This window comes from Trachemys scripta, chromosome 11 (assembly GCF_013100865.1).
Source record: "Trachemys scripta elegans isolate TJP31775 chromosome 11, CAS_Tse_1.0, whole genome shotgun sequence".
Classification (NCBI taxonomy): Eukaryota; Metazoa; Chordata; order Testudines; family Emydidae; genus Trachemys; species Trachemys scripta.
The window spans coordinates 8,074,701-8,091,911 of NC_048308.1; the positions used below are offsets into that span (position 1 = coordinate 8,074,701).

At 44.4% G+C, this 17,211-nt stretch overlaps 1 protein-coding gene across 31 annotated transcripts in view; it reads right to left on the reverse strand.

Annotated features, from left to right (window-relative positions):
- CLASP1 (cytoplasmic linker associated protein 1) overlaps nucleotides 1–17,211 on the reverse strand; it is a 263,544-nt gene that overhangs the window by 133,716 nt on the left and 112,617 nt on the right. For 25 of the 31 annotated variants that reach the window (XM_034785914.1, XM_034785910.1, XM_034785913.1 and 22 more), the window contains 2 exons: nucleotides 1,800–1,952; nucleotides 715–788 (listed from right to left, as the gene is read on the reverse strand). In XM_034785914.1, the coding sequence (XP_034641805.1) occupies nucleotides 715–788; nucleotides 1,800–1,952 (227 nt within the window). Of the gene's footprint in view, nucleotides 1–714; nucleotides 789–1,799; nucleotides 1,953–5,084; nucleotides 5,359–17,211 lie in introns of those variants that run through there. The other 6 variants (XM_034785912.1, XM_034785932.1, XM_034785937.1 and 3 more) reach the window with 3 other exon arrangements.

Consider the following 17,211-nt stretch of genomic DNA (forward strand, 5'->3'; position numbering starts at 1 on the left):
TTCGGGTCAGGACAAAGAAAACTGTGAGTTGATGAAAGCGTAGAGATACTGACAAATCCTACATGCATGTGACTGCATTTGAAAACTTTCCACTGTTCAAGTCTACAGATACACAATAAGTGAGTCTGATGTTTAACCATCTCTCTTTCAAGTATCAGAGTTAGATGAACCCTCTAGTGAAGTTATGCTGAGTCCTCTTCATGGCCTTCACAAGTCTCAGCTCCCAGTCTTCAGGAGGTGCAACATCTTGTGACTTGCCTTCACTCTCTGCCCACAAACTACTCCACTGGCTTTAGGGAGTTAGTTCAGGAGCCAGTTTAAGATGGCCCGCTTTCCTCATTTTAAACATGCTCTGCTGGCTTGCTCCAGCCAACCTCACAGCCCTTGTCTCTTCACTTTCCTCCCATTTCCCTCTGTCTGTCGAGCACTGACTTCCCTTTCAGTCCTCCAGACAATTGCTCTACAGCTCCTCTGCAACTCCTGTCATTTGGAATCCCCTTCCTGTCTCTCTCTCTCTCTAACTCACCCACTCTCCATCTCTTTCCAAATCTGAAAATGAAAACATCTCTTTACTCCCTTGCCTCCCTCTTTATTAGAGCTTGCCACCACTGAGGTTAATGGGCCTCAGCTATTGATTTCAATGAGAGTGGGTTTGGGTTGGACATCTGGGTTATACTGTTATTGTTAAATATTTTAAAATGTCTTTCTTCTTACCTGAACTGTTGGGACGTCATCAAACGCTTTAATAAAATCCTCCTCATCAACAGCACCAGCTCCCTCTTTGGCTGCTGAGAGATAAATGAAAAAGCCTTTTCACCCTTCTCATCAACAACAGTATAATCACTAAAAATATGCTCAGTTCTGAAAGCACCTAAAGAAGAGAGAAGTCACACACACCCCAAACCTACATGGAAAGAGTGTTACAGCTGGAATGGAAACAATAAAGGCAAGGAAATTCAAAGCAAAGCACAAACTATACACAGCATCCTTCAATTCCTAGGCATAACAGAGCACATTACAAAGTCGTTTAAGGCAGCCATTCGACTGTTAGGGGTGCTGCCTGAAAAGATGAGATGGAATATTTACTTAAGCTACAAGGGAGTTTTTCTCTTAAAGGGTTTAGTCCCATTTATAATTGACGAATGTGTAGATCTCCTGACAGGTACACAGACTGAAGATACAGAGATGGGGAGAAAAGGGAAAGGCTTAAGGACATTATTCAGATGACAGTTATCGTTTGAGAATGGAATCAGGAAAGTTTCCTTTAGTTGCAATTTGCAAATAAATTCAGAGTCATTGTTCAGTTTTCTTTTCACCCTTTAATTAGAGCGTCAGAAGTTGGAGGTCAAGTGGCACAAGTGTTAAAAAAACAATTTGCCAACTGTTTTAAATTTGCATGAAACTGGAGTTTAGCACATACATTTTTGACCTTATTTGTTAAATAAACAGCCTGTGTTATTTAACCTATTTGACTACAGAGGTGTAGTTCCTTTAGGAGGAAAAGGTGGATCACTGCACACTGCTGCTTCAAACACAATGTTGAAGCTCACTATGTGGATCTGAATGTGGGAATCATTTGCAGGTCCACTCTTCCAGAACACATTCTTGCTGTTCAGCCAGTATAAGTCTCATGTTCTCAGACAGAGCAATTCACCACCCTAAAGAGGGCCTGCTTAGCACAAGGACTATGCACCTTAGGTCCTCAAAATAAGGCTTAAATGGGACTTCAGCAGTGCCTAGGTGTTGTGCAGGCCCTTTGCAGAAAGGTGAGTTTCACCCAATATGCGATATTGCCTTACCTGTGGACTTTGAGCCCAGAGCTGCAGACCCAAGTCTGCGAGCAGTCCCCATGCCAACTCTGCGGGAGTTTGGAGGGGCCTTTGAAGATGTAGATGAACTGGCCGAGGAAGGTCTGTTCCCGTCCACAGAGTCTTCATCATCAAAATTTTTATCTGAGGAAGAACCACATTCAGTCATAACTAAGGTGAAATTAAAACATTTCCCAACTGGTGTGCCTATATTGGAGCAAGTGCTCTGTGCATTTCCTGCAAGAATACTGGAGACAGCTCTCACTTCAACAGCTTTTTAAGGCTTCACTGAAGTTATTTTTAAAAGAATAAACCAACAAGCTATGATCAATGCCTGCATCCAACTGTCCTTTCTACATACAAATTCAAGGAGCTGGTCAGCTCAGGAGATCTACAGCTTTCCACCTCAAGACGAGTAAACAGGCCTTAGTGTAACTGAGAATTCAGGCAGTGGTTTGTAGTCATAGCTGAGATCAAGGACTGAAGGGCCCGTAGATCCTCAGCTACCCTCTCACCCCTAGAGGTGGTGCCTGTACAACAGGACTGAGCGCTTGTCTTTACTGTAGCTGGGCTGATATAGCACATCTGGTGAAGAAGCACTATGTTGACGAGAGCGCTCTTCCGTCTATGTAATTAGTCTACCTCAACGAGAGGCGGAAGCTATGTCAACATAGCTTGGTGTAGACAGCACTTCAAATTGATTTAACTTATGTCGCTCAGTGGGTTTTTCATACCCCAGAGTGATGTAAGTTATGTTGACTTAAGTGCTCGTGTAGACAAGCCCTGAGGCCTCAGAGGGGCAGTGTGGGGAAGACCACACAGCAACTGTCCATGCTGTACCTGCATTCTATGGATCAATAAAAGACACTGGCTTTCAGGGCTGTGAATCATGCAACTTTCAAAAGCCCTAAATCCACTTTAACTTGTTTTTAAATGACAATTTGCTACATAGTCAGTCGGAAGGTGTAAAATGTTTGGACGGCTAATCCGGGCTTTGTGTGCTAAGAAAATCAGATTGAGTTCTACTATGTTCCCCCCCAAATCTACTCCCACCACACAGCCCTTCAGGATCACATTACGCCCACCTAAGGTGATCTCCTTTTCAAAAGGCAAAAGCAGGACATATGCAGGAGCCCCGCCCGCCTCTGTTGGCCCTGCAATCTACCCCTTCTCTCCCCCCCAAACTCCCACACCCTGCTCCTCCTCTTCTCCCCGAAGCCCCATCCCCGGCCAGGTCGGCAGCCAAAGACGGGCCATAGTAAGAGCTGCCCGGGAGCCCGGGCTGCTGTGGGGAGCCCCGGACCCTCCATCTGCCCTGGGCGGAGGACCAGGGTGCCCAAGACCAGCCCCTGGCCCGTGTCCCTGTCCCCGCCCCCTGGGGTGCGCCACCCAGGGCAGGTGGAGGATCCACGGTTCCCCATAGCAACCTAGGCTCCCTGGGCGGCTCATACTACTGGCCGGCTGCAGTTTCTGGCCTGGCCAGGGGGTGAGGTCTCAGGGGGAGGAAGAGCAGGGGGCAGGGCTTCATGGTGAGGGGGGGGCTAAGGCCCACCTCAGCTCACCCCCACACACACACCAGGAAGAGGCTGGCACTGCCCCTGAGGCTCGGGCAGGCACAGAGCAGTGCCACAGGGAATCCAGGACAAATTTTGTCCCGGAATTATTCAGCCTGGGACCGGGACTTGAACTGTCTCACCCAATTCGGGATAGGTGGTCACCCTGCACCCACCTCCTTCCGCCTGGAGGTTGAACATGATTCCCTCTGGCTGGACCCCATCAATGCCATCTTTCATCAGCCGGAAGGGTCACTTCCAGCCAGGGGTTGAGCACATTCAGCACTAACCACTCCATTGGCTCAGGAGAGCAGAGATCATTTATCAGTTCTGGGCATACATTAGTCACTATCTCCCAACTCAGCAAACCATTTAAGCACCTGTCTAAGTCCTTCCCTATTCAGCAAAGTCTTAAGCATAAGTTTCACTTTAAGCATATGCCTCAAGTGAAGTGAATGCTTAAGTATTTCAGTAAATAGGGACGGACTGAATAGGGTCAATGGGTGAAATTCCACCCAGCATCTGGAGAGCCTGCACAAGGCCCCCTGCACCATTTAAATCCTTATTGTGGGGTGGTGAGAATAGGCTTGTCCAGACTTTTAGAACGGGGTGAATTTCACCCCAACTACATTTTCTTTTAAATTCTTATCGAGAGCTATATAGATAACAAGTAAAAGATTCATTACTATATATATATATATATATATATATATATATAAAAAAAACCACCCAAGAGGAAATCATTACTATAAATATAACCAGATAACAAACATTCTGCATTATTTCAAAAGTAGCACTTTTATCTAATAGTATACATCTTGTTTCAGTTACATTAACGTTCATCTAGACTGTCATTTATTTAACGTAAAAATAATCTAGCAATTGTGCTTTTCCAACCCTGACCCCCCCCAGCACACACAAAGGGTGTGGTTTCCTATTCCAGATAATAAAGTAAAATAAAAACTCAGAAATCAAACATTAAGAATGACCTCATTTTTGTAGCATTTTAGTAAAGCTCCATTAATTTTGCTCACATTCCAATTTAAAATGAGCTTTCCTGAGTATTAGCTATAAAAAAAAGAGGCGAATTACAATCAAATGGATCTTCTTGGCAACATTGTGGCCAAATGTTTTTTCTAATATCTATGTTGAATAACCTTTAACATCCAGAGAGAATTTCCTTGACTGAAAATTAGGGATAATATTCTGGCACATTCAAAACTGCATACCAGGTCTTTCAGCAGCACATGTATTGGACAGAAAGAGAAACAAAGAACAGAAACAATCTGAATGTGGAGTTCATAAAATAAAATACAACCAAATCAACTATAACATGAAGAAGCACATTCTTCCCAATTCAACAGCTGATGGTCACAATCATCATTTATAATAAGGATCAAATTTTGCACTCTAGCTGTAAATCCTATAGGGCCAAATTCAACCCAGGTGTAATTCCATTGACTTCACTGGGTGTGCGCCAGGGATAAAATTTGGATCATGGTGTTTAACATTTAACAATCATGACTATTCTCCTGCCTTATGACCCCAATGCTCATTTATGAATGATGCTTAGTAATATCTAGCAGAGACATGCCTTACTAAAAGGGGCCTTTGTCTGCTCACTACTCTGCTCTCTCTCAAAATTTAAAAAAATGCAATTTGCTTAAAATCTCTTCTATTCACTGACAATCATTAAAAAGAAAAAGAAGAAGAAATTGCTTACAAGTACATATCCTTTTGCAAATAAGCTTCCTCAACATTCCTTCATATTTTCCATAGCATGCCCAGATGTAGCACTGTTTCACAGACTGCTGCAGACTTCAGTCCAGATCAGAATCAATCATTGCCCCTTGTATTCATTAAGCTGCTGTCTTCACACATAGATTTAAACAGCTATAGCTTCAGTCCTGTTTGTACAACTGTGGCTCTGCAGGATTCAGATGAATGCCCATTTTAGCCCAGAAAACTTCAGGCCACTTCTAGGAAGGAAATTCACTGCTACTGTTAGTAACCCAGGACAGACAATCCAAGACTGAAGACGAGCTTACTCTGTCTTGCTAGCTTGGCTCACAATAGGAACTAGCCTGAGTTTATCCCTTGGGAAGCTCTAACGGGAGCATCTCAACAGCTGTCATCATTTGTCCATGACGAATAAATTTAGTCATTATTCATTTTACAGCGTAACCCCTTCAGGTCTGTGTGAGGTGTAAAACAAGCAAGAGATGTTATTCCAGGAGCTCAAGAATCTGAGCAGATAATGGGCCAATGTTCTCTTCACCATAACTACTGATTCCTGCATTCCTGAGCCGGGACATCACGGAGAACATCTCCAAAATAGCATGGGACATACTAAAACAAACTATAATCGTGAGAGTCTCAAGTTTTCATTTGAAAACTATGAAACGCTTGGGCCCTTAGAAATTTCAGCTGATCATTGTAGCTGAGTCTCTTGTTAGTTACTTACACGGGAAGTATTTGAGCAGAGCATTATTCTTGTAAAGAATGCTGGTTTATACCTGAGCTATTCTTGCCCAATACATTTCTAGTTAAGATGCTGCATTATGGTCTTTGGGCCTGATTCTGCAAGGTGCTGAACACCCTCTGTTCCCACTAAGGTCAATGTATACATCTGAGTATTCCCAAGATACCTACTACTGCCTGGGGATCTAAGCATCAATGGATCCTGGAGTGCTTGGCATCTTTACAAGATGAGACCTTAAAGACTAATCCCACATTGTTTGAACTTGCATGCCTTAAGTTAAGCAACTAAATCCATACTTAGGCACCTAAAAAAGGAGTCACTGAGCATCCACAATGAGATCAATAGGACCTGTGGGTGCTCAATGCCTCTGAAAAACAGGCCTCTGTTATTTTGGTGCCCAACTCCAGGCTACCAATTTCAGGAATTTTGGCCTAAAGGAACTTGTCCATCTAAATAACTAACTTGGGGGTTGTTTTAAATCAGCATATGCACCAAACAACTGAATGGCTCAGAGAATTGATATTAAGGTACACAAACTTCACCTCTAAGTTACCTGTTCAAAACCAGTCCAGGTTGGTGTGACAAAGCCATTACTATCTGGTTATCTGATGCCCTATGTGAAATGTGCTAGTGGGTCTCAGTCCAGATTTCAGACAAAGATACCCACATCACACACACAATAAAACAAAAAACTAAATGGCATTAACTAGCCAGCACGTACACCAGGATTAAATGAGAATGGAAAATCAACTGGCCGCCCCTCCTTTGAAATAGTCCCCTCCAGGTCAGAGTGAAGGGCAAAAGCTGGGTAGTGTAGGAGAACCTTGCACCTATAGTGTACGTATCCTGTAATGAATGCACATAAGGAGGTATGGAAAGAGAGGCACATTTTGGTACACTTGATACGAAAGACTGCAAGCTCAATACTAAAGCACAATGGACAGATAAAGCCCAAATATCAGAACCCTCAACAGATGCTCAGCAAAGGATATGGTGCCCCACCCCAATGCCAAATTACATTTGGTGTACATAACAAACCCCTCCTTAGCATCCTGTACTCCATGCCATGACCCTGTGTGTACTGGCCTATTTTGTTCAGACAAATGCCCCTTGAATACTTTTATACCCTCAAGTCCAGCATCCGGCATCCCTGTCGCAGGCTGAGACTCCTTTAGGACACAAATGGCTTTTCACTCCTTCTGTGTGGGTATCAGATCAGCCTCAGAGTCAGATGGCTACAATTTAGAACACTTTTCTCATTACCATGCTTGGGACATCTCAGGATTTAGCCCCACCATTATATATAGTCCCTTGAATAGTTATATTGATTTTACAGATATCTGGAAAAACAAAGTTAAAACAGACAAAGGGCAAACAATGAAAACAAGCCTAGAGAAGGGCTATTCTCCTTGGCAGGGTGAAATGGATAAAACTGAATGTTCCAAACACAAGAAAATAAAATTGTCTAGGCACAGCATCTCCTCAATATGGTTTCTCATTCAGCACAGTATCTCCTACCGCCTCATTTGACCCGTCACCCCCTCTCTGTATCTGTTCACTGCCTCCCCCTTCTCCAAATCAGACACAAGCTTCCTGTCCACACCTTAAAGATGCTGCTCTATCTAGCCACTCCATTAACTCACTGCGATGTCAGTTGCTGCCTTCACTCTGCAAGTGTTCCCAGCCTTCACCACCATCAGTTGGCTTTTCCAACAAACAGCTCCATGCTTTCTCCCACGCTTCCCAGTATGAATAGGAAAAACTCCAGCACAAATTCCATCCAGTCATCATCTTACCATCTTCAAAACTCACTTTGAAGTGAGTTCTCCTTAAAATTCACCCAATCCACGATCCCTAAAAGACACGACCAACTGAGGACAGCTAGGTGAGCCGTGCCTATGGCTCATCACGTTCAGATGTTCCTACTTCACTGTTAACTCCTCCTCCTCCTTCTGTGTATTTCATGCATCTATTGCCTTCTGTTGCAACCTACATTGTAAACACTTTGAGGCAGGCGGTGTCTTTTAAAGAAGGGTCTTTATGGTCTATCATAATATTCCTAATAATAAATAACAACACTCATCCTTTAGGTAAGGTGGAAGGAGACAGCTTTTTTCTCTCACTCCAAGGGCTCTATGCCAAGTACTAACTGGGGTGTTTAAACCCACCCTTTTCTTCGATCTAAACTAACATGTTTCTATTTCCCTTCCTTGGTTAGGAAATGTCAATTTAATCATTTTGGCTCCTGTTACAACTCTATTTAATCAAGAGTTAATTAATTAAGTTACTCCCACTGTAGTGTGTGTTAGACTCCCATTATGGAGAGTAAATATCTTTCTTTTAGGAATCTTGACAATTGGAATTGTTTTCTGCTTCACCAACAGATCACATTTATACAACTCACACTGTGGCTTTAATGTGCATCTTACCAGCTTCCCAGATGGAAAATGAGCAGACTCTGCACTCACAGCCAGTACAAGTACTTTCATTAGCCTGGTAAAAAAATTTTCTCCTGAAGGAAGTATCTCAGAAGACAATCACATATTATGGTAAAAATCACATTTGCTTTAATTCTACCTTTAATAATTCCAGTATAATCAATCATATTAAGGAAAGTGGTGTCCAGATACTGAGGTGATGAATGCCCTATAATAGATTTGACAGTCAGACACAACTTTTATACAGCACCATAAGTATGTACACAAGAGAGAATAAGCCACAGCCCCGAAGACTTTATAATCCAGTACCAACAAAGACTGCCAAATTCATGAGTCAGCCACTGCAGAACACTGCACTAGAAGATCAAACAAAACATTCCATGGTCTCATTGTTGCTAATTCTCATGACTGTATCACAAGCCCTGTTATATTTAGAGCTTTTTTAAAGCCTCAGCTCTTGGAGTCAGGTGATTCTAATAGAATTTCAACTTTCTTTGAATTTTTTTGGAGGGGGAGCTATTTTCTTTTGTAAATTTTATTCCTTATGGCTGCAGAGAAAAGCTTGAAAACATGAACCCTAAAGACTCAAAAACCAGAAGCCTAATAAAAAGACCCTAACATATATTAATTCTAAATTCTCATGATTTTAGGCTAATCTCATGATTTGTAGGGGCCAGGCTCATCAGTTTTAAACACTTGGGGTTGGCAACACTGTGACAAACTACAAAGTTTCTGTGGCAGTTTTCCGTGGTGGTCTATGAATATTACTGCCGTTATAGAATGGTGGCCAAGTGACCCAAGAGGGCGCTTTCAAATCCATTATCCATTAATCTAAGGAAGCTATAAAACAGGAACCAAAAAAGGAACCAGTCCTACCTTCCTTATTCAGGCTAAATGTTCATTGATGTGAAAAATCCCATGAAGTGCAAGATCGTTATTTGTATTACAGTAGCGCTTAGAGAGGCCTCAGCCAAGCTCAGGACTCCACTGTGCTAGGTGTTGTGCACGCACATAGTAAGAGATAGGCCCTGTCCCAAAGAACTTAACATTGAAATAAATAGACAAGACAGGCAAAAAGTGGGAAGGGAAACAAAGATGATGTGATTTGTACAGCACCTAGCATAATGGGCCCATGATTGGGGCTCATTAGTGCTACGGTCATACAGATAAATAATAAAATAATAATAATAATTTGCCCAATGTTACAGCTGTGAATAAAACCCTCATCAATTGACTCTTGGTCTGGTGCCTGACCCACTGTAAGACATTATGCTAACCAAGGAAATTTACAGCACAGACCTTGAAGAAAAACGCATGATTTAACATAGTTTTAAATTGAATGACAAAGAGAGAAAACAAATACAGCTTTTCCTATGCTACACTTTGCCTGCCTGTCCCCAAAAGGTTTCTTTGTGAGGATTTTCAGAACTCAGGGCTCCAGTTAACATTCAGGGTCTGTTTGCATAGAGATACGATTATCTCTCAATACAGTTTTCCACTGCTTAGTTCAGAGTATATTTAATTATCAACAATAGCTCATTATTTTTATACGTGAATGTTTCAGCTTTTCCTGTTGACATCAGTAGTAGGTTTTCTCTTTTTTTAATTTGCCGTTTGGATCCTTGAAAATTCCCTTTAAATTATGCTTTGGGAAGATGTCAGCAGTAGCTGTGAGTAAAGATATTAAACCATCCTCCCAGGCTCTCTCATTAGCATAATATTTATGACCCACTTAGCATTCTTCTCAGGGAGCTGAGCTCTAGTGATACTGATCAATGAGCAAGACATGTATATGGCATGGGGAAGAGAATCTTTAATAGTCAGTAAAGAAGTAGGAATAGCTTTCCAGAACTAGAGGTATTAATCATATTACTGCCAGTGTGACTGTGGTGAAGTACATTTTTATTTTTAAAACAGTAAGTAAAACATCACGATGGATTTTCTGTTTAAACGCATACTAATGATTTGCACTTCTACAGCACCTTCTATCAGAGGATCTGAAAGTGCCTTACAACTATTAAGCCTCTCAACCACCTTGTGAAGCAGAGCTGTATTATCCGCCTCCCCCATTTTACAGCTGGACAGACTGAGGCAGAGGGGTTGAGTGACTTGCCAATGCCATCCAGGAAATCTGTGGCAGAGCCAGGAGCTGAACACAGATCTGAGCCCCAGTCCTGCTATTATCAAAACCATCCTCCTCCTCAGGGGTGAACGTAACCTACATAAATTTAATTGCCTGGGCCATTTAAATCAAGATTTAAAGGCCCCAGCTGCGGCTGGGAGCCCCAGGCCCTTTAAATCACCCCCGGAGCTCCCAGCTGCAGAGGCGGCTGGGAGCCCCGGGGCTCAGGGGCGATTTACAGGGCCCGGGGCTCCCGCCGCTACCACAGCGGAGTTCTGGGCCCTTTAAATCACCATGGGAGCCCTGCTGCCGCTACCCCAGGGCTCTGGCAGTGGGACTCAGGTGGCGATTTAAAGGGCCCGGGGCTCTGGCCACTGCGGAGAGCCCCAGGCCCTTTAAATCACCAGCCAGTCTGGTCCGGCACGGCATACGGGCTCTTGCCGGTACGCCATACCAGCTTACTTTCACCTCTGCTCTCCCTCCACCTCACCCCCAGTGGCTTTAAGAATCAGAGTAATATTCCAAATATGCAGATATTCCCATTGTAAACTCCATTTCAAGATTATTATATACAAAAATATATATACATAAAGAGTGACTGACAAACACAAATCAACTCTTGTGCGAGTGGCACCAATAAATGTGAATAAACTGAAAAACTAGTCAGTGTTTATTAAAAAGTAATGTAAATCCATTTAGATCTCTTTTGTGGAGCTGTATCGCAATCCCGGGGGCTCAGTCCTGCTAGGAGTTGAGCTTCCGAGGTAAGGGTGACCAGCACTTCTCAGGATTGGCCCCCAACATTGGCATTAACTAGCAAAAAGAGACTGTTTCAGACTCACATGCCAGGGAGACATCTGTTGGTGAATTTTTTATTTGCCTGAAGCCCATGGGAATATCAAAGAGTGCAATCACTTGGGCAATCAATAGGCCAAATCCTGTTCGCCTTACTCACACTAACAGCCCCATTGAAGTGAATAAGACTTCTAGGGCGAGATAAGTGAGACTTGGACCAATATTGACAACCTTGTAAATGGATGGATGTTCCTGTTTTACATATGCAGCAGGGGAATTCTGCTTGGAAATTTACCAAGTCCCCGGAACCCAACAAAACAGGGTTCGGGTTTCCAGCCATTAGCACCATCTGTTGTCATGACATCATAGGAAATGGCGCCTTTCTAGCCTCCATGCCCCAGAATGGCATTTATGGCACGAATTTTTCAGCCTACTGAAATAATTAGTAAATGCAGTACACTCATCAGCCGAGTGCTCCGTAATACTCCGTCTCTGTAAGCTAAAGGACACTGCATTTTACATTTCGATAGCATCAGCCCTCCTGAAGGATCCTGAAGTGCTGTACATTTTATACACAAATAACACACTGGGATAGCGAGCGGCTGACAACCTAGAACAGGACTCCACAGCAATTCCCCACTTTTACAAAAAGGGCCATAGGATCATTATGGCCCACACAAAATAGACACAGGCTTAAGTTCTAACGTCTCCTCTGAAGAGATCACAGGAGGAGGAAATGCTGCAAGAAGTCATTTTTCTATACAATGGCATAATTACGCTCTCAGAACATCATCTCATCCAAAGAGATTATTATTCAGTATTTAGACACTAGGGTAATAACCCAAGAGAAGGGCAAAATTATAGCCTTGCTTCTCTTTGGGACACTGGGAAAGGGAGTGAGTGGGTGCACAGGCAAAGCAGATGAGCAGGGAAGATACAGGCAGGATGTCTTAGGGAGTGCTGGGTGGTGCACCCGTATGGTTCTCCTAAGGTCTACTTATGATTTTATACCATAATCATCATCATGGTATCTATCAGCGTGCCTGCAGCATGCACTCCCCCAACACTGCTGCAACATACCGGCAGGTGCTCTGTTGGCAGGACTCTTGCCTTGCCCCCAACCCGAGTGGTGATGGCCTCTTGACGCCTTGGAGCACTTCTGGTTCTGCTAGCTGGCCCTCCCTCCGCATTGACAACACACTAATGTATTGTGTATGTGGGTGTAATAACTCCCTGTGATTCTGCAATGCATCCACACATGACAAAGGAGAAACTAGCCCTTCGTTGGCAGGTACCATTGTGTGCGTTGCGATGGACAATACAGAGAGGAAGATACAGTCTCTCTCTCTCTCCTGAGGATTTATAATCTAAATCCAGGGGCAATGCAACTGGTGACCACATACAGACTAATACTATGCCTGCATAAACTCTAAGGTGTTATGCACACATCGACCCTTACCCCATAACTCTTAAGCCATTACACAAATAATTAACATCTACTAATGTTAAAGCACTTAAACCAGAGGTGGGCAAACTACGGCCCACAGGCCACATCCAGCCTGCCAGCTGATTTAATCTGGTTCTCGAATTCCCACTGGGGAGCAGGGTTTGGGGCTTGCCCCACTCCCGAGCTGCAGTGATAGCCTGCTCCAAGTCACACTGCCCTTGGTAATCCTCCTTCGTAGCATTTCGGGGATAAGAAACACAGCAGTCAAATAACTGGCATTTTGCATTTAAATTTCCTGATAGCTCTCTAGAGTGAGCAATGAAGCCATATTCAGTGGTTTGTCTCATTTTAATACTATCCCTGAAAGTACTGTGATCAGTAATACCTAGCTCTTACATAGCATATTTCATAATGAGGTCATGAAACCACTTTGGAGACTTAAGACTGATGGGGAGAAAAAAGTAACTAGAATAAAAAGTCAGTTAAATCCTACAAGTACTTTTACTAAAGAGAGTGGCTTACCAAAACCAACAATGAATAGTTACCTTTAATAACACTTCGCATTTGCATAGATGCACAAGGTGGCTAAGCTTTATTATCCGTATTTTAGAGATAGGGAACTGATGCACAATGAGGTTAAGTGACTGGCTCTAGATCACACAGCAAAGCCAGTGGCAGAGCCAGTGATAGAACCTACACCTCTTAATTCCTAAATTCAAACCGACAAAATGCCCTATTCAGTACTATCAGTGCCACATGAACAATGGGCCAAAGTCAGCTTTCAATTACACTCAGACACCCTGCTGACTTCCAGGGGGGTTCATGGGAGTAAATGAAGACAGCATTTGGCCAATACTTTATCAAGCCCTTGTAAGCAGGACTTCCTTCTCAGCCCAGTTTTGTGGTTTTAAATGATTGTGGGGAGGTTTTATTCAAATGCTTAGTGATCTATTTGCTAAGTGTTTGAATACATTAATGTGTGGTTTCCAGTTTGCCTGCATACTGTTGGTAAAGCAAGCTAGGGAAGCCTGGCTTATATTTAACATGTGTACCAACTTATGCTGGGTTTCCATTGCTGATGTGCAGCTAAAAGGCTCCATAACTAGGACCAATTCCTTGAGCCTTCCAAGGGCACCCCATCAAATGCTGCAATGTACAAGATCTACTCTTCAAAAAGAAAAATAAAGTATAACGAGATGTTGCTAACCGCCAAGTGTGCTCTGCCTCATAAAATATTGAAGAGCTGAGCTGATTCTGTTCTTCCTAAACTTGTTTATCTTTTGATTCTTTATGAACAAAAATGATGCTTTTTTTTTTTTCCTGGCTAGCAAATGTATTCTTCAGACATAGCAAAGAAAGCAAACATGCAAATAAAAAGGAAACAGAAAGGGGGGGGCGGGAGGGGGGAGGGGAGAAAGAATTTATAGGGACAATGGAGACAAAAAAAAAAACACAGTTGAAACATTCCTTCTCTGTCTTACTAATGACCGGCTATTCCATTATTATTATTTGTATTACAGTAGCACTTGGAGGCCCCAGCCAAGATCATGACCCCCTTGTGGTAGGTGCTGTACACACACACAGTAAGACAGTGTCTGTTCCAAAGTTCTTACAACTGCAATAGGCAATGCAGACAAAGGGTGGTAGAAAAGAAGAATTACTATCCTAATGTTACAGACGGGGACAGGAGACAGAGAAATTAAGAGGGAGATTTTCCAATAGGAGGAAGGGCACTAACTCACCTCCATCTATGGTACTATGGACATTTTTGCCAGTCCCCCAGCACCCTTACCTGCTGGCCACTCCCCTATGGTAACAAGTCTCTGTGTCCCGATGAGGTAAGACACGGTGCCCCTGCTCCTTGCTGGCTCTATTGCATTCCAAGCCAGGACTCTGAGGATTGGTCCTGTGCTGGAAGTCAAGCATTGCTCTGGTTCCCAGGGAGACCCTTTGACTCCAGGGTCAATTGTTCCAGCACTTAGCTGACCATCCTGCTTTCCCTCCACAGGCCCACTGTGCAGTGCATGCAGTGCATGCACCGCACCCCGCACCCCTCCCCCCTCCACTCTTGGACACATGATTGCCCTTTACTTTTTACTTTTGGGGAAGAGTCACATGTGGGTGACACAGGCACCTTCCAGCCATTCTCCTTTACATTTATTCTTCAAATAGGTGAATCAGACCCTGTTTGTTCCGCTTCCATTTTGAAACACACACCTATCAACTGAGATGTTTTAATGGCAACAGCTTTTAGCTATCCTACCAAACAGCTAGTGAAAACTGGAGAGAAAGCCAATAGCAAAAGAGCAAGTCAGTGCTCGGAGACCAAATCCTGCAGTCCTTACTCAGGCAAAACTTCCACTGAGTCCAATGAGGCAAAACTCTCATTGATCCTTCCACAATTATACACACTGGTGTGAACCTCTATGGAAGAATAGGCAACTAGCAGAGTTAAGTTAGTAATTGAGACTGAGTAAAGGAACAACTGAGGAGACATTAAATCAGAGTGTTATTGGAAAAAAACAACAAGACTTCAAAGAAGAGAAATTAGAGGGGAGAAAAATCAATGTCAAAGCATTTGCCATATGGAGCCACTAATTACACGGATAAGAAATACTGTAATAATAGAGCAAGCAGGATCAATAGGGAAGCGAGAGCTGGAAAATGTGGAATAAAGGGCCAGTAAAATCTTAGTGCCCTGGCCTAAATGGGAGTCCGGGATTTGGGGGAAGACAATGGAAATTAAAAGTACATGTATCATAAGGAAAAAAAATTGTCTCCAACTTGAAGCCATGGAAATGAGACATTTGAGGGCAGTGAGAGGGGTGATACTGCTGTACCCCACGTGGGATGATGCCATCAGGAGACCAAGACCTGTGGTATCAGACTGAAGCTGCCAGAGAGGAGGCTGAGATGGTGTAGGCATGTAAGAAGGACGGACAAAAGGAATCCTATTAGGGAGGCGTTTGAGACTAAAGTGACTGATAGACAACAAGAGGACGGCCAGGAAAACAGCAGATAGAGCATGTACAGGAGGGCAGAGTGGATATGGAGCAAGCTATGTTGAGTGTTCTGATGAGCAGGGGGGGCTCTAGGCACCAGCAAAGCAAGCACATGCTTGGGGCAGCCCATTTGCAGGGGCGGCAGGGAGCTGAGAACCAACAGGGGGCCCTGGGAGCTGTAGTTCCTTGGTTAGCTCCCTGCCTATGGAGCCAGCCCTGGAGCAGGGAAAGAACTACATTTCCCAGCATTCCCTTGGTCACTACCAACAGGAAAGAGGGGGAGGGAGTGAGGAAGCTGAGACCTCATGCTGCAGCCTGCTGTGAATGGAGAGCTGCACTGTGAGTAGGGATTCCATATTTTAACATTCAAAAAATAGGACACTTCACGGGGAGGGAGGGTTGCCCCACCCTGCCCCCCATCCACTCCCTCCGACTGCCCCCCACAGAAACCCCAACCCATCCAACCCCCCCTGCTCCCTGTCCCCTGATCACCCCCTCCCAGGACTCCTGCCCCAACTGCCCCCCAGGACCCCACCCCCTATCTAAGTCCCACTGATCATTGTCCCTGATTGCCCCCTCCTGGGACCCCACCCCCTATCTAAGCCTCCCTTCTCCTTGTCCCCAACTGCCCCCTCCTGAAACCCCCCCAAATTCCCCCCAGGACCCCACCCCCTACCTGTCCCCTGACAAACCCCTGGGACTCCCATGCCTACCCAACTGCTGCCTGTCCCCTGACTGCCCCCGAACCGCTGACTCATCTACCCCCGACCCATCTAACCTCCCCTTCTCCCTGCCCCTGACTGCCCCCCCGAACCTCCGCCCCATCCAACCCCCCCCAGCTCCCTGTCCCTTGACTGCCCCCCTGGAACCACCTACCCCTTCTCCAACCCCCCAAACCCCTTACCGTGCCACTCAGACCAGCATGTCTGGCTTTGCGCAGTGCCAGACACGCTGCTGCATACATGCTGCCATGCTCCCCTGGGGGGAGCCACAGGGCTCCCCCCAGCACCTGCCTTCCAGATTTGAACACCTCAAAATTCAGGAGTGCTCAAGCTCAGTTTGGGCAGCTGTTCCTTCATTTCTCCCAAATCAAATATACTGATCCACTGTAACTTGCTGTAGAAAAAGTAGGATAAAATTGAGCAAGAAATGCTTCCCAGTGGTTATTAGGACTGGAATTGCTATTTTCAACAGCCATTGCTGTTTGTTTGTTTAAAAGGAAGACAGTGATATTGCATTGGCAAATTCCCCATAGAAAGAAAGAGTGGAACAAAAGAATAATAAAGGCACCTCAACTTTTCCTCATTTATGTAGGACAGTCTTATAATATGCATCCAGATATCCTCCAATCACACAAGCTGAAAATTGTTCCACTTTACTGCAGTTCTGTAACCATATGGGAACCAATCCTGTCTGTGTTCTGTGCACGTCTAAAATTCCTGCTGAATGACCTGCCCTGGGAGCCAGCTACCAGTGACCCAGGGCTGCGGTGGAAGGAGGATGCGGGGGGGAGCCCAGGGCTGGGGCAGCAGGAGGTGTGTGGGGAGGCAATGGTGAGGGGGTG